Source organism: Plodia interpunctella, chromosome 12, assembly GCF_027563975.2.
Source record: "Plodia interpunctella isolate USDA-ARS_2022_Savannah chromosome 12, ilPloInte3.2, whole genome shotgun sequence".
NCBI lineage: Eukaryota > Metazoa > Arthropoda > Insecta > Lepidoptera > Pyralidae > Plodia > Plodia interpunctella.
In genome coordinates this window covers 2,679,714-2,703,991 of record NC_071305.1, presented here as the reverse complement: position 1 = coordinate 2,703,991, position 24,278 = coordinate 2,679,714, and the positions used below count along the sequence as shown (strand labels likewise).

Here is a 24,278-nt window from a genome sequence, read left to right as displayed (position 1 = left end):
TGTTTTGTAATTTCTGCTGGGGTACTGTGGATTTTATTAACGTTTGCTTTAGAAAGGATTCCTTCCTCGATAATTTTTTTTTTATTTTTTTTAATTTATTGGGGTCGTCAAACAGTTTTACACAACATTATGCTTAAGAAATAAAACACTTATACACATAGTTATATGAAAAACCAACTACGTCAACCACAGTTTACCAAAAGAAGTTGAGAGCTTACACTATCCGGTATATTTATTAATTTATTTTTGTTTTTAGGGTTCCGTGCCCAAAGGGTAAAACAAATCAAATAGAAAAGAATTAACTCACCACTTAGGTGGATAATACCTGAATTTTAGTATTGACTAGCTTTTTGAAGGAACTAATCCGTGTTGAAAATATGTAAATGTCCTTAAAGTACTTGTTAAATAAGTCACATAAACGATACATGGGAGCTCGTTTGCCTGCATTGGTTCTGGACCTTTTTGTAACGAAAAAGGGAAGAGAGCGAGAGGCTCTCATGCGTGGTCGGGCCGGCACACGATGATGTATACTATTAGTAATTTCTACAAAGTCGTACTTGTTTTTATGTATAATTATGGCGGTTGAAACGTCAGTCGAAAGGACAAAGGTCGCCCTTCATTTGCATGCCAAATTTCATCAAAACTTCAAGAAGATATCCTGTAACAGACTAAAAAACAAGCTTTCTCAAACATATTATATAGTTTTGTAGATGTATGAACAGGGCGAAAATAACAAGACGACTGAAACAAATCAAGATAGTTATTGAAATGGCGATAATATATTAAGGTAAAGAAAACCGAAAAATATGAAAGAAAAGCTTATAATACACCTAGTAATATGCAAAGTAAACAAAAATGCTGAAGATTTTCACACTCATCTGAAACTAGAATCTACGAGGTTGCCGGCGAGGTCGGGACAAGTGCTGGGAGTTATTCCCTTTGGATCCCATAAACTGATACCATACGTTTCTGAGAAACCCGGAGACAATGAGCGAAGCCTGTCATACTCTTGAAGGAGCTGGGCAGGATCGACTAAGCAGTTCCAACACCAACTATTATATATCACCTGTACAAATAAATAAATGATTGATTGATTGATTGCAGCAACGCACGCAGAAAGGGCCCGCTGAAAGGGCTAACTGCGGAAAATAGTCCTTGGGGGAAGTAACTATAGGAGATCAATTATGATTTAAATATATTTTTTTAATATATACGAACAAATAACAATCATTGAGTAAGCCCCTAAGTAAGTTCGAGACTTGTATTATTTTATAATACCTCGACAATATTATATTTTGTAACATATTCATATGTAGATAAATAACCAAGACCTAAATCGATCTGGAAAAGATCATTTTCCATGTTGACCTGACCGGGGATCGAATCCGTGACCTCCAGTGTAGCAATCCGGCATAATGACCATTAGGCCACAGAGGTTGACAAACATCTTTGTCGACCTCTCTCAAATCTTTAACCATAGAGAAACAGTAGCTCCATTGTTAAAGTTTTACTATCATGCTCTCAGATAAGTGACGATTAGATACATTTCTGATCTAATTTGATCATCATTCTATTGGCAGAGGACCGGTTTAAAGAATCAAAAGGGAATAACTCAGCAAGGAGACATGTCAGCAATATGACCTATCCAAATTCGTTACAAAATCGCCACTATTACCAAGGAATAGAAGTCACGAAGGATCACTTGGCTAACAGTCGACTGTACCAGGTGGCTGCCATGTTACCTCTTTTTTATTGGGTTACTAACTTTCAAGACTCATTCTTTGCGTTAAACTTTGAGCATCCACGTTGTTTTAATAAATAAATGATTTTCATTTTTAATCAGAGAGTGGCAGTTCGTTGTTCACTTTATATTTTTACTAGTTATCCGGGGATCTCTGTGGGAACTTCGTGGTTATTTTTAGGTTATGTGTAACACATGTAAGAAACGCAATCGGAATCTGCTTTAGGTATGGATAAGGCCAATCCGTAGTTAATTGAAGAAGTAACGTTCAAATTCTAATAATTAAAACTAGCGACCAGGCCTGGTTTCGTACGTGGTCATTTATGTATGTAGGAGTAATAAGCCTTCCGGAATGAAATATTTAAATAACAATGAAACCGCATCAAAATCCGTTGCGCGGTAAGAAGACAGATTAGGAAAAAACGACATTTTTTTTTAAATCATCAATTTTAGATCTGAACAAGACTAAATCGCTGGTCCAATATTAATTTTTTTGATGTTTGGGATAGATATAGGTAGTTATTGGCCGAGGTCAAACATGGGCTACCGCAAGCAGAACTGCGGGCAACAGCTAGTTGTGATTTTTTTTATTTATTATCGTACGAGTATAATGTGAACTTGCGTTAAAATAAATTAAATTTGGTTTCAACTTCCTTTGAAAATGTACTTCTAATATTTGTATGACAAACAGACAAATTCGGTGCTGATAGCTATGTTCTATGTTTATCATTACGTATAAAATAAAGCCGTTTCCTGCTGTCTGTCTGTTCCTAATGTATGCTTAGATCATTAAAACTACACAACGGATTTTGATGCGGTTTTTTTTTAATAGATAGAGTAATTCGTTGCTAGACAAACACAATCATTGACGATTACTAGGTACACCCATTAAAATAAAGCTCTTGAGCAACTGGGACCTTTAAATCAGGCAAATTTAAATAGTCTAATCTAGTTTAACTAAATGACACATTCCGTTTGTATTCTATTATTTTTTATACTTTAATTGCATTAAATATCTTTGTATCTTGCTCTTATCACCGAATATGACTATTCGGTGCTGTGACGCCACGAAGCTCAGGGTCTGGATCGCGATTTGGCTATGATTTTACAACCGGCTGCCTGTCTGACGTCAACCCTTTTTTGGAGATAATATTGTTATTGCCTATCAACCCGTTAAGATATATTTCCCGTAGTCAACTCGTACAGCCACGGGAGGATTTGAAATGGTCCTATTCTAGGGCGGAGCCACACATCTTTAATTACATTCAATGTCTATTCTACTCCCTTCAACACCCGAAGATCTCAAGTGACTGATAAGATCATTATCCCAAAACTTGACCGTTCAAATATAAGGGCCCCTATATTAATTAATCATAGTTTATGGACATTTAGGCTGTTTGGGTCTTTGGATGGCAGAGTAATTATGACGAGTTAGTAATGGTCCCACCATAATTGATGTTGATAATGATTTATATTGGTAAAATAAGAGTAAGTGACACTAAACACAAAAGAAGATAAATTGTTATAACGTTTGCGGAAGTTCAGTGTCCAGTAAATGATTCAAATTTCTCCTACAAAGGGTTGATTTTAATTTAGTCGTAACATTTTTTTAGTCACGTCACGCTTATACATTCTGTGTGTACAAGGTACCTTTGAATATACAGTCGCGACTGCAGCAGTAGTACCTACATCCACAGAACTTAAGTTGTATGTATTTACGTCACTTATTGGCGTCAAAAAAATTCTTAACTAAGTCCTAAGTCTACCGTCGACTTCCAAAGCGCAGGTGAAGAATTAGCGGCGCAACAAACTTCAACGCAGCCTTTTCTTATAAAGGTCTTATAAATATATAATTATTATAAACTAAGTGAGCGAATGCACATTATTCTTTCAATAATGTACCTAATTTAAATGTTTAAAATATAAGCAAAATAGATATATACTTAACGCTAAATGTACAAAATGTACTTAATCAATCATAATAATACATAACATAAATCAATTACATTCGTTATGTAATTTATTATATTAATTAAACAAGTGTAGTAATTTAACAACTATACTACCAAGCACGCCTGTTTGCTTGGTAGTATAAAAAATAACAAGTTCGATCCCCAGGATACGGACTAACCCTAGTGGAACGAATGCTGTTTGGTGGCTGAAACAGATGAGAGTAAAGTTCCATTTTGAGGACCTTCGGAAGGTCTTTCTGGTAGAATTTAATTATTTCATTCTTGTGTAAGCCCAACCATATCCAAACGTGACATCACCAATGTTAAAATACAAACAATATTAAGGCAACAACGGGCCATAAACTTTATGATTTATGTTTATGACACAGACAGACGGACAGTTGCATAATTTGAAAGTGGGAGGACGGTTTTTAGTTTGAGTGACCTATTTATGAAATCTTTTTTCTTTTTTTTTTTTTAATTTAAAATTTAGCTTAATCCTACAAATTAACTTGTTTTTGCAACTCGAAGTCATGGAAAATAGAGGAGAAAAATTAGGAAAGCGAATCCTGGTCTCCGACGATCATTGGCGGGGTAAGCAACCGAAAAAATGTTGAGATCAGAGAGAGAGATGAAGTCCTATTTATGTAACGTCTGGTTTCACACTAAATTATGACCTCTCCAACAAATAAAAGGCTCTAGGCTCATAATAAAATCAAGGCAAATCTTGAAATTTGAAAGGTATGTTTTTTTGTAGACCTCGGGGCGTAATGGTCGAAAAAGGAGCCGGAAACACTCGAGAATGAAAGAGAGATTGAATGCCAATTATTTGATCGACTGACATTGGAACACTAGAAACAAGATACACGCTTGTAAAAAGGATAGACAACAGAAATAACTACGAATATGACTCTCGAAACATATACCTACTACTCATAAAACTAAAAATATCATGTCAAATTACTTTCTAAAGTGGATGGTAAGCAGCCAGGAGTTCAAGCCAATGAACTCCAAACATACAACCGTTTGTTCTACGCTAGATAACTTTATTAATATTGCCGTCTAAAACAGTAGGTATTGTTTACTGCATACTATTAAGAACAATGTGAATTTAACATACATACATGTAGTGAGCATAATCAGTAGATTACTACGAGTATTACAAATAATGATTAGTGCAGTCTATAAAATTTAGATTTTGACTGAGAAGTAGATGAAGGAATGACATACTATTTGCCTTTACATTTATAAAGGTTATATACTCTGATTATGATCTTGACTGTTGTTTTTGAAACGTTTTTACTTGTTGTTTTTCTTAGAGTTCGTTTCCTTTTTAGAGTCTTTACGTTGTTTCTCAAAGTTGTTTTGAAAAGTGATTATTGAAGTGAAGTTAGAATTAAAATTTTACCAATATCGAAATAAGCCAGAAAGGCCAATTTTCAATTTTTCTGATTCAAAATTATATATTTAATTATATACTTAACAACAACATTAATATACACTTACTTATTGACGTCAAAAATTACTTAAAACAGCTCAAGCTTAGTAGAAGTGGCGCAACAAATTTCATTACCTTATCTCTATATGCGGGAATTATGTTAATTGCCAATTCATTCAAATAGTATTATAAACTATTATTGATAATATTATAGAAAGAACTCTATTCTTGTCAATGCGTCACAAAACTGTAAAACAATATGAACAAATTCCTATTATTTTAACAGAACAGTAATTTATCTTTTCGTGGAAGTATAACAAACGTCTTTATTTGTAGACACGCGTCATACTCGTTATATTGTCCACATTGAATCATAGCATGCTAACGTACTTACACACAATATATAATGCCGGATATTGTATCGCCGAACTTAGACACATGCTGACGCGAATGCGCGTACATTGCGCAGTTCGTATGAGAGCTTTTATTTATCGCAAGGAAAAATTTTAACGTGGAATTGATAACATTGAAACAGATGATTTGGTTTGAAACCGCAAAATTTGCATGGCTTATGCCGCGGCTTGAGGATAGATATCCTTCACGTCATATTCTAAATTAATTAATATTTATCAAAGCTACGAACTACTAGCATTTCGGAATGAGCGCTAAGGAGGAACTAACGAGAGGAATGAGAAAAAATTCCGAAATAAACTCATTTAAGCAATTGTTCATCAATCATGCCTGAATCGCTTACCATGCGAATTTTTTATACATTTATTTTTTCTCAGTAATATAATAAATATAAGTACATAAAGCACACGATCAAAAGGTACTTATAGGTACGGAAACATATTATGATTGTGATCAAGAGCTGATAAAAAAAGATCTAAAACAATGATATGTAGATATACATACGTAAGTTAAGCGATTCAGGCATGATTGGGAACAACACTGCTTAAATGAGTTTATTCCGTAATTTCTTCTCAGCAGTACTCGTTCCAAAATGCTGCTAGTTCGTAGCTTTCATAAATATTAATTAATTTAGTATATGACGTGAAAATACAAGTACACGTCTATTTTCTGAATGCTATGACTTTGACTTTAAAACCCGTCAGTTTAACTAAAAGATCCGGGTATAGAACCCCAGAAAGATTCGAGGCATGATAAACACGAATGAAAATGAACAGAATACTGAAAACTTCTTTGTTCCAACCTATCTTACTAATATTATAAATGCGAAAGTTTGTGTGGATGTATGTGTGTACGTATGTTTGTTACTCTTTCACGAAAAATCTACTAAACTGATTATTATGAAATTTGGTACAGGGGTAAAATGGTATAACACATAGCGTACATTTTTATGCCGAAATTGTAAGTTGTTATTGGCTTCTTTCGATCTTCCTATAAATAAAAATGAAATAATAAAACTTCTATCGAAACAATTTGCGGAAGTTATTGAATTTCAATCGCAATCTGATCTCGCCTTAGAACTTTGATCGGATAACAAACTTTGTGAAACTCGACGAGATGCGGTTTCTAAACGTGGATAAGTACCAATATTACGAAGCCTTAATATTGTGAAGCTATGCCTACTATGCCTTTATATAACTACGCGTGGCTATGCCTGTATATCCGAAACAAGCCATCCATTGCCGTACTTCCACATTCATATTATAATCCGTACATAATCGCGTCTATGTATGAACGCAATAAACTCAAAAACTACCGGACGGATTTTTGTACGGTATTCACAAATACATAGTCTGCCAACTAGGGCCAAGGATCGTGTATAGCGGCCCGTCCCGACTTCGCTCGAATAAAAACATAATAAATTATATATAAACTCACCCTTCCGCCTTGAAAACCGCCCGAAAATCTTTGCAGTATTTTTAAAGTTTCTCGCGAACAGACTAATATAATATTGTCCAGTCGGACTTATTTACCTTCATTGGCCACAACGTTCAGTCTTTATTTACTTCTCAACTTTGGCCAGCTCTTGTTAACACTAACTGTGTAATATAGCAGCCAGCGATCAATTATCTTAGGTGTGAAAGCATACATCATTGCCTCTATTAGACCTATGGCGTCGAAACCTTTGCCTCCAGAGACAAATTGGCGTGGGAACTAATAATAAACTGTACAAACAAACACTGCGGCGCAATGTTACAATGCGCGCCACAAAAGATGAGACCTGACGTATTTGTGGTTTTCTTGTGCAGTGAGATTAACACGAGATTTTGCAAGAACTTAATCATATCGACATCGTCTTAATTTGAATGGAAAATTAACAGCTTTTACGTACGATAGATACGCTGTTCATTTCCCATATAAATTTTGACGTATACGTATTCACGAAAAACTCGTAACCGCAATTGTAGATGATGTACCTATAGCCAATTACAGTTTTCCGCAGCTGCATCCGTAGGTATATTTGGTGCGTAAACTTTTACTCCTTCGGATCGGATTTAACGGATCTTTGGGGATAAAAATAAGAAAAAAGGTTTCATCAAAATCGGCCCAGCAGTTTAGTTGTGAAAGCTTGACAGACAGATAGATTTTATGTTGTATAATTATTATGTATGGGTTCTGTTATTGTACAGGTAAACCATAAATACGAAAGTGATGTGTTCAACCTATATTGGAATCTGCAAATTTTTAGGAAGCTTATCGATAACTAGGAATCGAATATCTCGTCCTCTCAAACAATCCCTTATTTTTGCGATATCTTTGAGTCAATTTCGTAAAAAAGCATGACATTGTGATATTGTGCAATAATTCACGATTTCCTAGTGTTTGTTTGTAAGTATACTCGCTAAAATCGACGCGTACGCAACGCAACTGTTGTTTACAAGAATTATTTCGGACATTATGAGCTTTGTGACACAATCCAACAATTATTGAGTACCCAGTCTATTTTCGCTTACGTCAGCTTTGTAATTCCACTTGCAGTTTTTATGCTTAGTTGCACAAACGCGTTTTAAAGTTGTAACAATTAGCATATTACTGTCTCTGTCTATATGATTATTGATTAATTTTAGTATGTTCAATCCTATAATATTGATTTATTGAATAATTTTAGTATGTTCAATCTTATTCTACATACTTTTTTTTATTTCTAGTATACAGAATTTATGAAACTAAATACACTTGTTCATTTTAACCTAAGCTACTATATACAGCCAAAATAAATTAAAACTAATAAAAACTAATTATCAATATTAAATATATATATATACACTTATATATATATATATATATATATATATATATATATATATATATATATATATATATATATATATATATATATATATATATATATATTTACAACCGTCCTGCCTGAGGTCGATGCTCCTTGGAAATGCTGTTGACTATCAGCTGTCTATAGGCTATGTGTCCCTAGTCGCCTTGTCAGACCATAGCCACGCATATCATAGCTTTAATAGGGATTATTAAATGCTTTTAGAAAATGACAGAACGAATATTAGTCATTCTGTCATCATGTTTCAATGAAATTGTCTATGAACATCATGCGTCGCCGGTGACCGCATTGATAGCGATGTAGTCATAGTATATTAAAATAACTTTTGTTTTGTCGCCAACAAGTCTGTCTAGATATTAATTTCAAGAGTAATTATATTAACTACGTTGAGTTTTGAGAAAAAACTTTGAGGTAAAAAATGCGAACGCCATAAGATTACATCGCGGATTTAAGAAGTACTTCGTTGTACGGAGTACCTACTAATTCCATGGATTACATATAAAAAAATGACAAATGGAATTTTCATTTATTCTTTTAGATTTATCTTTTCTTTATTAGTATCAATAACTCTTCACAATGGACGCAGATGCAGCTAAAATAGCAGGATATTTACGGCGTACAATAACTAGGAGAACTGTCACCAATTAATTGAGATAAAAGCAAGAAACAAATGATTATAAACTCGAAATATCTGTCAAGTTTTCATACTTATAGTTACTACAGTATTTAAAGAAATGTTGCGTAGATATCTCAAAAATTAAGATTCAAAAATTCAAAAATTAAATTAAGTTCAAAATATAAGTTTAAACGGCAAATGTAATACATAATTTACGAAGTGGGCCGTGAGTTATTTCTGTCTCTAATCTAAGGGTTTCTTTCTCAGGCGTAAAACGTCGGAGCACACAGTCCGCTTTATTACTTTCTCTTGTCCACTCCATACTGTCTTAATTTTCCTTAGTAGATCAGATCAGATCAGATCAGATCTTTAGCACGCATCCTCCTTGTTAACATCAAGCTAGCACTTTTTGGGTTTGACCCCTTCACCCAGGTCCAGGCCTCGACGCCAGACATTATTGTTTTCCATATGTACTTGTCGGGTAAGGCCGTGAGCGTCAATTAGTAAACCTATTTAAGTAGTTATGTGGGGCAAGTGCCATCATAACCAATTTAATTCTACTATGTCCATTAGAAACAGTCATTAGGAATCGTATTGTTGATAGTTGTGGATATTACTATAATCTTTATCACACAATACGTCATTATGTGGCTTGGCTACCCGTACGTAAATACATTCTGATAAATATTATGTTGTTATTGTTCCGTGCAATTAAATAATTATATATAAAGCTAAAACCCAGATTTTGCTCCTGTGTGTACACAGAACGATTTTAAAGAATCGAACCTGTAGTCCCAATTACATGTTTTAACAAACTTTCTTCCATGTCGTAGTGGCCACCACGCCTGTCCGCTATGAGATGTCATAGGTTCGATTCCCAGCTGCAAAGATTAGTACTTGTGATCACAAACATTTGTCTGCAGTATTGGTTGTGTCCGTTTCTGTGTTTATATTTATTGGAATCACGGTGCAAGCGTAGTGCTTAGTCAACGTTTAGTGTTGTTTATTTATATATACTATTATTATAAATAGGTAATCGTATGTGAGTTTGTATGTTTGAGGCGGGTAATCTCCGAAACTTCTGAACAGATTTCATCTCAAAATACTCACGGGAGCGAAGGCCCGGGCAACATCTAGTCTAATAATATAATAACGTGATCATTCAATGCTTAGTAAACTCTAAATGTCATCAGCTAAACTAACTATATACGGAGCCCTTTGGTGATTGGGACCGCATATTACTGAGACCACGGTCCCAGTTGCCCATAATAGCAAGTGCTAAAACTGAGTTGGTTCATTTTGACCGCGGTACTAATCATCGGTACTAAAAAACAGTTAGTCGATCCGGACCCCATACTTTCGTCATAAAACATGTACCTAGTTTTGTTCAATATCCTATAACAACCAGTCAATTATTTTTTAATTTTTCCCTCGTTTCCTATTTACATTATTTTACTATTATTTGGTAAATGTAAATAGGAAATGAGGTTGGTTATTGCAATAACCAATGACCACAAAGTTTCGAGCATTCTCAAAGGACCGGTTCTTTGAGAATGCTCGAAACATTGTGGTCCTAATTTACCCATTCTATGTTTACCAATGTAATGTTAATATATAGTAAATAAATAAATCGTTCTATTCAGTTAGTGGCTGGGCGATTGGGACCGAGGTCCGAAGAACTAACGGTCCCAATTACTTAGACCCCGCTGCCTGTCTGTATCCGACGTTGGTGGCCGCTCTATGATTATGTTCGCTCTATGAATGACAAGTAGCTATGGTGTCATAGTTTGCATAGTTATTTTAATATTATTTATATTATTTTTGCAGAATGTTGTGTCTTTAATGCTACTCTGCTCACACTGAAAATCCCTTATTTCATAATAAAATTAATAATAAATAATTACAATAAATTCGCAGTAGTAAGCAGTAAAATATTTGTCCTCTATATTAAATCTAACGCTATCGCTGAATAGTTTCCCAAACTTTGGCGGTTTCAGCATACTTTGCTGGTTATGAATTGCGCGAAATAAAAGCTCTCATATAAACTACGCAATTTTCATTAATTCATTTGTGTGTAGCCGGCAAAAACTTTCGCAACTTGCAATTCATATTAACACCGCCTTTTCTACAACCACTTGACCTAACAGTTCTATACGCCTCCTTTTATGTCTGAGATACCGAAATGGTAAAGAAAGAGTGTGCTTGAAATCTAAATGACTGATGATGTCATGACTGAGCAACCAGACTTTGTGGGACGTCTTAGTAAACAATCAGCATTATGAGTTAGGTAAGAGCTCGGCCCGATTGCTCCGTAATCTTTGTGGCTCCGCTGTGCTGATTTCGTTTTAAAATTAGGGTGTGATTGGTCAAGTCTGAAATTTGTGTTCATTCGTCAAGCGAATTTTTTCAATATATTTTTTTCAGTTCCGTCAAATAGTAAAAAAAGTGCTGCGTTGCTCTGCGTTTATTCGTCGACGGACGTCATCGCTACAGAAAACTACAGAGCGCAAAGTAGCAATGAAGTCTGGCTGAAGTCGAGGTTATAAAAACTAAATTAAAAAAAACCCGGCTAGTAGTTTTTTTTATTTATAAATTTATTGCACAAGTATGTACAATTGGTGCATTTATTGGCTTTATTAATCAGTCAACCATAAGACCAAAACGATAATATTGCTGGCTTCATCTCATCAGCTATAGAAAAGAGATAACAGTTCCCAAACGGCTGATCGCACATGTCCAAACAAGAACAGTCTAGATTGTAATATTAAAAAAAACTTTTTCAAAATCGGTTCAGCAGTTTGGCTTGACGTGAAATTTGTAATATGGCTCGTTTTGTCGTCGCAAACCATACACTATGTGATTTTTTTAGTATTAACGCTTTAAATTGAATGCAACATGACTATAGGAATTAACTTAAATTAGTAAAAGCACGTATTCCCATTGAAAATGTTGCACCAGCCGTCAGTCAATAACATTTTGGAAACAAATAAGAATTCGGCTACCTCGCTATTTATTGCATATAAATCTGAGGAAAGTAGGCCTTTACGTAAAATTGTGTTAAAATATTCCATCCCGAGGGTCTGCAATCAGCCCTGGCATTTAGGATCTAGGGTTTCGAGATATTTTAATAGATGTACCACAATTCAAGACTCTTCGTAACACATAACTTTTATAAAACATAATATGAGACTAGAATTCCACGTATAGTATTGGGAATAATTTAAACAAAAACCTAAAATTTGAAATCCTGTACATTTTCAATAAATGATGACATTTAAATTTTGCTATTTAAAATATAAGGTTTTAATATACGAAATGCTGGTAAAGATAAACAAATGTTCCAAATCATAATCTCACGTCTGTTTACACAACTACCCCAGTTGTTTTAACCCTTTCCCTTGGACTTATGTAAATAAACATTGTTAACAAATAGGTCTTCAAGTAATCATGCGACCTGTCAATACAAGTTTGGGAATTGTGAGATAAACAGGATATTACTTATCCTTAGATAAAATAAAAGTCCTTTGCCGCGTCTGTCTGTCTGTGTCTTCGAACTCAAAAGCTAATGCTACTGATTTTAATGCAGTTTAAAAATCTGTACATTCAATATATTTACATAAAAACAACATTAGACGATAGAGGTATTAATACAGGTAGGTAGTAAGTAATACAGTTAAATTACACTTAATAATTTTGACTCCTTACTAAAAATTGTTCGGCCACGCGAACAAAGTCGCGGGCATCAGCTAGTTTTAAATAAATATATATACCTAAGTATGTACTTAGGTATATATATTTATTTATACATGTTTCGTTCTGAGTATTAATAAAAAATATATGTATATTTTTTATTAATACTAAATAATAAAAAATATATGTATATTTTTTATTAATACTCGGAACGAAATATGTAATTTACTTACAAAAACATGAGGTTACACTATTCACAAAAGAAAACGTCCTGCATCCTCTAAGCAGGCAACACACTATCGCCGAACTTAGATTCCGACGTGAATTTCACTATGTGATTTTTTTTGTATTAACGCTTTAAATTGAATGCAAGATGACGATAGGAATTAACTTAAATTAGTAAAAGCACATATTCCCATTGAAAATGTTGCACCAGCCGTCAGTCAATGACATTTTGGAAACAAATAAGAATTCGGCTACCTCGCTATTTATTGCATATAAATCTGAGGAAAGTAGGCCTTTACGTAAAATTGTGTTAAAATATTCCGTCCCGATTTCACATCTCACCAATCACATTGCAGTGTGGTTGTCGTTGCGTCACAATGACGCATTGTGTTTGGTTCGCTGCGTCTCACTTCGAATCCTCTCTGACGGCTTAGTGCGGGTTTGCTTTACATTTCTCACCATCGAATCGATTCGAAGTGATTATTTTTCTTAATAATACAGCTCCATTTAATAACATGTATAATGGTTAGTAAATAATAATCCGCTAGGATTATAAAGTTGGCTCAATACTATCGTCGAACTCAGACAGATGCCGACGCGAATGCGCGAACATTGCGTAGTTTGTATGAGTGCTTTTATTTACCGCAATGAAAAACCAGCAATGTATGACGAATCTGTCCAAGTCCGCGATAGTGTGGAGCCGGCATAACGTTATTGCGTATAAGCATATATTACACAGGTTAGGTTTCACAGATAGCTTATCGTAGACAATTAACTTGAGACCGACCTAGTTCGGTCTAGCTAGAATCTTAGCAAATAATTTTGCATAGATAAAGACAATAGCCGAAGGCTCCTATTTGCTAAGCAAACTCGAAAGCAAGGTAGTACTATACAGGGTATAATGCCAACTCCACACTGTCGCCGAACAGACGCATGCCGACGCGAATGCGTAACCATTACGTAGTTAGTATGAGTGCTTTTATTTACCGCAATGAAAAACCAACAATGCATACCGAATCCTCCAAATTTTGGAAAACTGTTCAACGGCAGTGTAAAGCCGGTATAATAATAGTGAGGAGGTGCATTGAAATTCATATCCGCAAAGTCTTATCTCTGTCATCGCTGCATATATATATACCTACTAAATAAAATATGTATGAAATAAAATTACGCTGCCCGCTTGCGGTAGCTATGTTCAAACGGAAACCTAAAGGTTATAATTCCCTTGTCCATAGCTAAACCTTCCATTACCAATAAAGAAATAAATATTTTAGGACAAATCACACAGATTGAGCTAGCCCTAAAGTGAGTTCGAGACTTGTGTTATGGGATACTAACTCAACGATACTATATTTTATAACAAATACATATATAGATAAACATCCAAGACCCGGGCCAATCAGAAAAGGATAATAAAGAAAACAGGATAAAACTTCAGTCATATAATTTTTTCCAATTGTTTCTATAATTGGCATCACTAAGATCATAAACCCCACTTCCGTATCAACGCAGACGGCTATAAAACTAAAGTGGAGAACCCTCAAAAAGGAATTAATAAATTCATCAAGTGGATCCCATCTAAATACTAAAATCTTTTATAAGTGTGCTCGTGTCTATAAATAGTAAACTAAGTATTGAATTGAATACATTGCCATCTCTTTAAGAATTCTAGAAGTATTAAGACAGGGACTAGAATCTAAAAATTAAGTTAAAAACATGTGTTACATATATTATATATAACAAATCTATTTTGACAACCTCGATGGCGCAGTGGTAAAGTGCTCGCCTCTGAACCGAGGTCGGGGTTCGATCCCCGGTCGGGTCATGATGGAAAATGACCTTTTTCTGATTGGCCCAGGTCTTGGATGTTTATCTATATATATGATATAAAATATAGTATCGTTGATTTAGAATCCCATAAAACAAGTCTAGAACTTACTTTGGGGCTAGCTCATCTGTGTGATTTATTCTAATATATTTATTTACTTTTACTATTTATTTAAATACTGGTCCCACCACCAGGGGGCACTTGATAGCTCGTAATAACAATAAATAATATGTATAAGTAATACGTAAGACTTAGGTCGCCAAACTGCTTAATTTTTTTACTCCAAATCGTGACGCCATAATTCATTATACGAGCCTCATATTTTTTTGTTTTTAACCCCCGACGCAAAAAGAAGGGCGTTATAAGTTTAACGTGTCTGTCTGTGTGTCTGTGGCATCATATAGCTCTCAAACGGATGAACCGATTTTCGTCTAGATTTTTTGTGTCATAGATAATTTTATCCTGAGTGTTCATAGCTATGTTTCATAAAAATCTGTTCAGCCGTTCAAAAGTTGTAGCGAAATGAATATTGAAAGTCGGGGTCTTTTTTTAATTTGTCTAACAAATAAACTTATATCTTTAGAATAGAATCTGATTTGACAAGTTGGAATAGTTTTTAACACCCACTCACGCGCCCATTCTCTATACGACTATTCGTAAAAAAATATTATTTCGATGATACAACTACAATGACTTATTTTGCATGTCATAATTTATTGACTCTTAAATGTTTATTTAATGACAATAACAATTCAAATATTATTTAACTGGCACCGCTGACAGTCACATATGGTCATTAAGGTAAATATTTTGTTAAGATGATTTATGTCAACCATTTTTGGAAGCCACGTGGGCTAAAAATGTCTAATTTGACACGTGGAATGAACCAGAAATATAATTTAAAGAACGAACATGCATCGCGAAAAATATGATGCGCCCGTTATTGCGCCAGTATGAAAAGTTCGTACATTACATAGAAATCATTTTACAAAAAAAAAGAAGAAGCTGTTATTAATATACTTAGTAGTTACCCCCACAAAGCACATGTACATTGTAGTTCCAAGTTGTTAATACTCTCTGGCGTTCCATTAATCCAAAGCTCTGGTTACTGAAAGATAAGTAATGTTTAGAACATGAACCCTAATGACGGCCACACACTATCGCCGACCTATACTTGCCGACGGGAATGCGCGAACATTGCGTAGTTTGTATGAGTGCTTTTATTTACCGCAATGAAAAACCAGCAATGTATACCGAACCGCCAAACATGCCGAACTGGACAGCGATATTGTGTCGCTGGTTTGTGATAATCTAGCTAGGGCTTGTCAAGCATCGTTGAAGCGATGTAGATAAGTTGTAACTTTACTGTTGCAACCATATTTTTACCTTTAAAATCCTATCTAATACAAATACGTCTTTATACCTTATAAGATTCAGAAAGCCAAGTGTCTCGCCAAGACACTCGTTAAGTACACTACCTTCATTGAAGTAGGATTAAAATCAAGATATTTATTCATACAGAGTCTTTTAATATTACTAACACTGGAGACCCAGGATTAACGGCTCCACAACCCAGAACATGCAGAGATGGGAGACTTGGTTGTAAATATTTTTTTACGACAATACATTGATGAAAAAAGATTTTGAATTAAGTATTCAAGCGAAAACTCTTCAAAAACAATTTATTTAATCACGTATACTGGCAATACATCTCTAGTAGTATATTCTATGGCACGGATGGCACGCTTCATTCGAGAACAAAGACGTGAGGGCAATAATGTTAACCATATATCAAATAAAATACTGTTGCAAGTATCCAATAAATCCAAAAATAATTCCTTTCCAGTCGTAAATTCATACAAGCACTTACACACAAAAATATAGCGTCAAAAAATAGTTTTCCAAGCGTAAATTTATTTCATTCCGATTCATATCCTTCCATTAAATGACGGCGTTGTCGCGTGTTGAGTTTTTATACGACAATAACTTTAATATCAGTCGCAATAAAGTCTAAATCACATTGAAAGAGTTTCGGTAAAAAAACTTTTTCAATTTTTCTCACCACCTGTTCGAAACCTTTGGCAAGGAACGTAAATTATCCAAATCAACTTTAGTTGTAGTAGAAATTTTGATACCTACCTAGGTACTTAGAAAAACTACATCAGTCTCTAGACAACATCCAATATTCAGAGTTACATAAAAATACCTACGAAGTTTTAAATTAAATAAAATTCTAGAACACGTTCCCGCGAGAGATGGGAGACTAGCTTATTGTATTGAAATACCTGGGGGGCTACCACGAAACATAAAACACGCATGTCATTTCATCCACGCTTCTTTTTTACACGGTGCTTACACGATATCGGAAAAAGAGACAGCATGTGGGCGTAGTAACGTGCTAGGTACATGTTTTCCAATACGAAACGAAACATCGTAGCAGACCTTCTGCTTCCACCAATGAGCTGAAATCTTGTAGATTAGGACGTAGTACCTACCTACATAGGTACGTTCAGTTTGGATGACAATGCATTAAGGTGAGCCGGGCGTGCAATTAACAGCCCAGAATGCAACCACCAATGAGTGAGACAACAAGAATGTGAAAAACTTCTTTTTCTCCCATAATGAGCGCATTTTACAGCTAACCTAGCCACAAAGCTTGGAACCAGACGTCTAATGATCGTCGCTAAAGACGTTACCTATTCTATTTGTATCCAAAAGTTTAGATATTGCTCTAGAAATTGTAACGTTTATAAAACTAAACAAACCACCACCCACATAGGTAGCATAAATCCATTTACAGAAACCTGATACATTCTGGAATCGTGAAAAGGCCGTCTCACATTAGCATACGTCGTAATGCAAGAGAGACAAAATAAAGATGTGAACAGAAAATGCAACATTAAAGTAAAAGTATATAAAATGTCATATCAATACAAATGACGGGACAACAGAACCTAGTGAATAGCCGCTAGTTTGATGGAGTGATAACATCGCCAAGGTTGTGGGTTCGATTCGAAGGAAAAAAGGGAAAATAATCGCCGCTGAAGGAAGACATTTGGAACCTGCACTCTCGAACCCTGCTCTGTCTCTTTATAACAGAACCATAAACAAAATGGATTTAACCCTGCTCTGTCTCTTTATAACAGAACCATAAACAAAATGGATTTATGATATTTATTAGTTAATCTCATTCCTTACATCACTAATATATCTAAAAATTAACAATACATCTGTTTAATTAGACCACAGTGCAAAACTCATTTGTCTTGTAGAAATAAATATAGATAAATTTAATATTATTGAGTATTATTATTTTTATTTACACCATGTCTTAACACCGTTATAATTGGTATGTACAAACATATTTTAAGTCCATTGAACGACGGATGAAGCAACGACATCTAAAGACATCTACGTAACGAATCAGCCAGTCGACCACTTCGGTGTCAAAAACAGTCATAGGAATTTCTTCAGCGATCACTGTACGTACAGCGAAAAGATTCACTGTAAAAGGTTCCGGGTCATCCCAAGACGCTTCATAAGGATATGGTTTAAAATATCCAGCTTTAACGGATATAGACCCATGTTTGTACCATATCCAGAATTGAAGATACTAGTTTCTCTGCCATGGTAACTTGCAGCGGTATCTAGAGACAAAGATTTGATTCTTATAAATACTGCAATACTCGCCAAAGTGTTCACCAATATGTATCTGTAAAACAAGAAACGAATGAGCAGACGATATTTTGATTTTTTGCTTTTCTTGCTCGTAAATTTCGCATTTATTTCAAATAATATATTGTAATAGTAGTAATTAAGTAATTGATAATACCAACCCCACCAAAATATTTTGTAAAAAACTAAGCAAGTCTAAATTAAGCTATTTGTTTCTATGTAAAAGTAATAAAATCACTAGGGAAAGCCAAGCCAAATCTTAGGTCCCTTACGATTTCTTTATTTAACATTGATTTTATGTGACTTGGCCGTTGACTTATATCAAAACCTAATTATGCACAAGATAAGATGTTACTAGATTTGGTAGTTTTCTCTTTATGTGGGCATTAAATTCTATTTACTCTATGTCAGCCTCTAGGATCTATTTTGATGATTATTGAGTCGATGTCGAAATCTTAAAAATTTTATTTGCAGAACGAAATTTTGAGGTTCTAGTGTATGTTTAAAAGTTACTAGAAGACGATAATTTCAATATTCTAAATCTATCCAGAAATTCTCAAATACATGAATATACGCCAAAATGTTTCCAGTAGAGGATGGTAAAGGACGGCAGTGATCGCTTCGCGCTCGACTTGGCAGCGGAGGCACTGCCGAGTCCCCAGATACTACCCGTAATAGTACATTGGAGGATTTCGGGTCTTGACATCGATAAGGTATGTAATATAGAAATTATCTGTTGCGATTATCTGTTAATTAAATTCTTACCACAATTTGGGGCTTAGACTTCTTATAATCTGAACAAAGTAAAATAAAAAATTCTCTCCAAACGTTTTTGCTCAAAGACACGCCGATCTGAATGGGCTGGAATCATACCTGTACAAGCCTGTCGCATTAAACTTATCTGAAACATTAAGAAGCGTAGTTGGGTGTTTTTCAGTGCGTTTCGTCTGGACCGCTGCGACCGCGCTATCATTACATTTTTCAAATTTTACCAACAAGTTGTACAACTGTATCTTACATAAAATATAGTTTTACTATCTGACTTTAAAATAATTAGTCTGCACTCTGCTAATGTCAATTTTATGATTGATTTTGGAAATCATCCTCAAGAAAATTGACGGATCGTAATGACAGTGCGGCCGCAGCGGTTGGAACGCTCTCAGAACCACCCAGTTAGGTTTTGTTGGCTTCTCTGTTTCTCTAGTCTCTAAGACATTGCAATTATTGCGCATCGCTCCCACCCAGCAAAATTATGTTCATTGAAAAATGAACACTAGAGCATCTTCTTCTGTAGACATACTTTACGTTGACAAAGCAGAGCTGTTCGCTATAGCTAGAGGTTACTCACACACTCACCAGTATAATTTCCCAATTGTTCTATCATTTCTTTCGGTTTCCCGTGTCTTCGTAGGCCATAATCTCCTATGCTCTGATATTGAGGTGGAATATACAGACCGCCTGTAAATAATGTTCATTTTCCTACGTCCACTTAAATCCAACTTGAAGATTCATTAATTGAGCTTTTATGTCCACTTTAATCCTTAGACACATTTAGGTAATCTATCACCAATGTTTGTCTAAACGAAACGAATTATCTAAGACGTGAGTATTGGGAGTGAATCGGAGTGGAGTGAGATAGTAGAGTGAACCATTTTCAGTCAGTGCTACGTGAATTGATGAATATTAAAAGAACATGATAAAGAATATTAAGATAAAAAATTGGTGGGTTTTCCTATTTGGAAATAAGTCAAAACAACAAGCTTACTTAGTATTATAAATTCAGATGTACAAGGCGTAGCAAAATTGACCTCAGCGATGGGTACAAATATGTCTGCACCCTGTTTTACCAGAGGGGGTTCACCTTTCCTGCCCATAGATACTTCTGTGTATGGTGTAGACGGGTCACTTGTCCACTCTATCCAAATATAACGCCATTCCGGGGTTTTTTTCCACCATAGAGTCTGCAATCTACTCGCTTTATGTTTTTTACACACACAAAATACCACTCAAGACGCCACTCAATATTTATCTGAAAATTATAACAATGTTGTATCCGAATGATGAATGCGAGAGTATGTTTGTTTTGTTACCTCTTCACGCCTTATCTGGTGTACCATTTCCTTTAAATTGTAATGTGCATTAGCTAAATTCAGTAACAAACTCTTTTCGCGGTTGATCCTTTGTATGATAATGAAAAATAAAATTTATCCCTCATCGTCATCATATCGAAAGTGTTATTACTAACACTGGTGTCAGATTTTATTCAAGTCGCCTAAAGGCATCTGATATGACAGGCAGGCGGTCTAGTTGCAGATAGTCGCATGCACACTAGTAAACTAAACTGTCCACCGATGTGCTTACATCCCTTATCTTTTACATAGTCCTCTGCCGCGTCAGTCTGTCTGTTCGGGATAAAACTAGACATGTAGAGAAAATAATATGTATCTATATATAAAATTTATGTTTAGCTATACCTAGATTTAGCCGGCTAATAGGTCTCAGTTGGTTATACAAGTTTAGTCTGTATCATTTCACAAGTTTAGTCTGTATCATTTCGGCTAGAACTATGTGCAATCGGTTTGCAGGTGGTTAAATGTAGATTTAATATTAGTTTAGTTCGTGTGCATCCGGATTTTAGACCTGAATGTGGCTGTGGCTAAGTATGAGTGCATGCGATTTTTGACCGACTGACATCTGCGGACGACCGGCGATGAGATGGGCGGACAATATAATGAAAGTCGCAGGTTGTGCATGTATGAGAGAGGCACAGGACAGTGGAGGTTGTCGTACGCGAAGAGAGGCTCAGCTGCAGTGGACACAAACCCAGGTCCAGGTGCAGTATGATATAGGCTAAACCTAGGTTGTAACCAACATAGACTGGCTGCACCTGTTTTAGTCCTCTAAGCCTAGGTGTAAATACTTACCTATTTCATCCACCGAACGACTGCTACCCAAAGTCAACCGGAGTAATAACCGAACTACCGCTAATAGATGTTTCTCATTTAATAGTAAAATAGTATAAATATGACCTTATATAAAAAAAATAAAAAAAATTATATTAAAAATATATTAAAAAAATCAAAAGATGTATAATGATGAGGAAAATAACTGTATTGTACAAATTTCGGCCTCAAAAATACTATAACGTTGCGCAAGGGTTTTTTATTATAAGCTCTAACTTGTGTTTAATTTTTTTGGTAAGACTCACGCTGTTATTAGGCTGTAAACATATATAAGAAATATTAATTAAGCGCTAAGGGCCAGAACTTCATTATTTAAAAAAAATAATAATATGCATATAAATAACTAGATGTTGCCCGATAGCAATTTTGGATAATGTACCATTCTAATGGTGAAATAATTTTCGAAATCGGTTCGGTACTTTCGGAGATTATCCGCCTCAAACATACAAACTCACAAACGATTACTTCTTTGTAATAATAGTATAGATTGATAAAACATAACCTTTTTAGTTCTCTTGTCTTAAAGTTAGTAGTTACTGGCTTCGCTCCCATATAGGTATTTCGAGAGAAAATATATCCTATGTGGTATTCCAGTTTATGAGCTTACACTTTATAGAAATCCGTTAAGTAGATTAAGCGATATTGAGTGGGATACATGATTTTGGAACTCTTAAGTGCTCTTAAGACATAATCAGACAAAGACAAACTGGGATCATTTTACCCAAATGCTGGATTTAGTCTTCTTATTCATAGTCGTATTCCTCATCGCTGAGGATTGTGGTCATTACGTGGAACGAAACACACGACTTTCTTAGCACTATTAATGGAGTGGTTAACCGTTGCCTTCATATACACGTTGTTAGTCAGATTGCAGGTTTCACGATGTTTCTCTTCACCGAAAGCAAGTGGTGGTCGATGAAAACTATATATACAATTCACGAGTCAGATTGGTATACAAACTCATGTGGCACGAGTAGGATTTGATCCAAAGACCTATCGGTTCACAGGCGAGGTATGGCAAACCTCTCTATTAATAGTGCCAAGAAAGTCGTTGTGTGTGTTTCATTCCAAGTAATGACGACCCTCAGCCATGAGGAATACGACTATGAAAAAGAAAGTATATAACTAGCTGATCTTAACAAAGGAAAAACCTGAAGTTTAGTGTACAAATGTATGTTTCTAATATATATGTATATAGGACCTACATTTGTTAATTGACGTCCTTGGAGAAAAGGCTGCGGTGAAGTTTGTTGTGCCGCTTTTTCTTCACCTGCGCTTTGGTCTGCAGTAGACTTAGTTTAAGTAATTTTTGACATCATCCTAAATTGAATAAAGAATTTTGAATTACATACCACGCTAAATTTTTGTTCAGTGAGCGTATATTTTATATACTCCAATGAATATGCTAATTCGTTAACGTCTGAGACTTGTATTTTGAAAACTGAAAAATCACTTTGTAATTACTTTCAATAATTATCCTGTATATCTTCTATTTAATATAATGAAACAACGACGACTTGAATAATAAATGCAGTAGTCTACTGAGGAGTTCCTTCGTAGGGAGCCGATGTTGGGTGCACCATTCATGCTTTTCATAATTATGCATTGCCATGAGAACTAGTGTCATGAAGATTTTCAACTGTAGTTACCGTAACATATATTTACAATAAAAAAGTGGATATGAAAACGAAGTGGATCGAATTTAACTAGCAAGTTTTAACCGCACTGCACCGCAACTTAGATATACGAACGCACTAATAGTTAATTAAATAAATATATTAGGACAAATCACACAGATTGAGCTAGCCACAAAGTTCGAAACTTGTGTTATGGGATACTAACTCAACGGTACTATATTTTATAACAAATACATATATAGATAAACATCCAAAACCCGGAGCCAATAAGAAAAAGATCATTATCAATCATGACCTGACCGGGGATCGAACCTGAGACCTCTCGGTTCAGAGGCAAGCACTTTTACCAATGCGCCACCGAGGTCGTCATAATTTATTAAAAGCATTTAAAATTATAAACAGCTTACTATATGGATGTGTCGACAATGTTTCAGTAGTAATTATACTGGTGGTTGTTTGTGTAGTTGTTGATGTGGTTGTTATTGTAGATGTTGTTGTTGTTGTTGTCGTCGACGTCGTTGTTGTCGTAGTTGATGTTGTCGTAGTTGATGTTGTCGTAGTTGATGTTGTCGTAGTTGATGTTGTCGTAGTTGATGTTGTCGTAGTTAATGTTGTCGTTGTTGGTTTTGTCGTTGTTGTTGTTAGTGTTGTTGTGGATGGGGTTATAGTAGTGGTCGTAGTCGTAGGCAACGTAAATGATTTAACATTAGCCGCATTCCCCTGTAAAATAATTTTCAATCAGTCTATTTAAAGTCCATATGAATATTAAAGGAAGAGTAATCCAACAATGAAATCCTTGTGGCGAGACGATAATAATCAACATCTAATTTAATAAAGTCCCCAAGTGATTAAACATAGGTCATATACGAGTATATCGTAAACTTCTCGACACTGGCGCTGAGTGTACCTCAGTGCCTCTGGGAATGTAAAAGGAAAACCAACACAATTGAACCCCTCATATTTTTGTAACTATAAGAATTTACAAATCATCTGAGGATCAAAACGAGTGACCAACAGTATTCCGAAATCCTTAAGAAACCCATTAGGATCTACAAAACTCACTGGTTCTTTTGGGGATCTAAAAAGGGGATCAATATACTATCTATAGCTACGTACAAACCCTATTGGTTCTCCTAGGTAACCAAAAGTGGTACTATCTGTCGGAAACACTAACATTGCATATACATACCCAGGTATAACTAATCCAAGATAGGGTTGTGTTTTTGAAGGTAAGGCTCAGTATTGGGTACA

At 35.1% G+C, this 24,278-nt stretch overlaps 1 protein-coding gene and 1 long non-coding RNA gene across 3 annotated transcripts in view; one reads left to right on the top strand and one right to left on the bottom strand.

Annotated features, from left to right (window-relative positions):
- LOC128674428 (uncharacterized) overlaps positions 1-24,278 on the top strand; it is a 46,591-nt gene that overhangs the window by 18,396 nt on the left and 3,917 nt on the right. Inside the window, exon 2 of one of the 2 annotated variants that reach the window (XR_010370046.1) lies at positions 19,018-19,140. Coding sequence is in view for 1 of the 2 variants with exons in the window: in XM_064436277.1 (XP_064292347.1) it covers positions 19,021-19,140 (120 nt within the window). In the remaining variant the exon portion in view is untranslated. The remainder of the gene's footprint in view (positions 1-19,017; positions 19,141-24,278) is intronic. The other variant, XM_064436277.1, reaches the window with a different exon arrangement.
- LOC128674433 (uncharacterized) lies at positions 18,036-19,885 on the bottom strand. The gene is made up of 3 exons (XR_008405163.2): positions 19,784-19,885; positions 19,193-19,328; positions 18,036-18,464 (listed from the first exon to the last, which is right to left on the bottom strand). It is a non-coding gene; the product is annotated as an uncharacterized LOC128674433 (long non-coding RNA).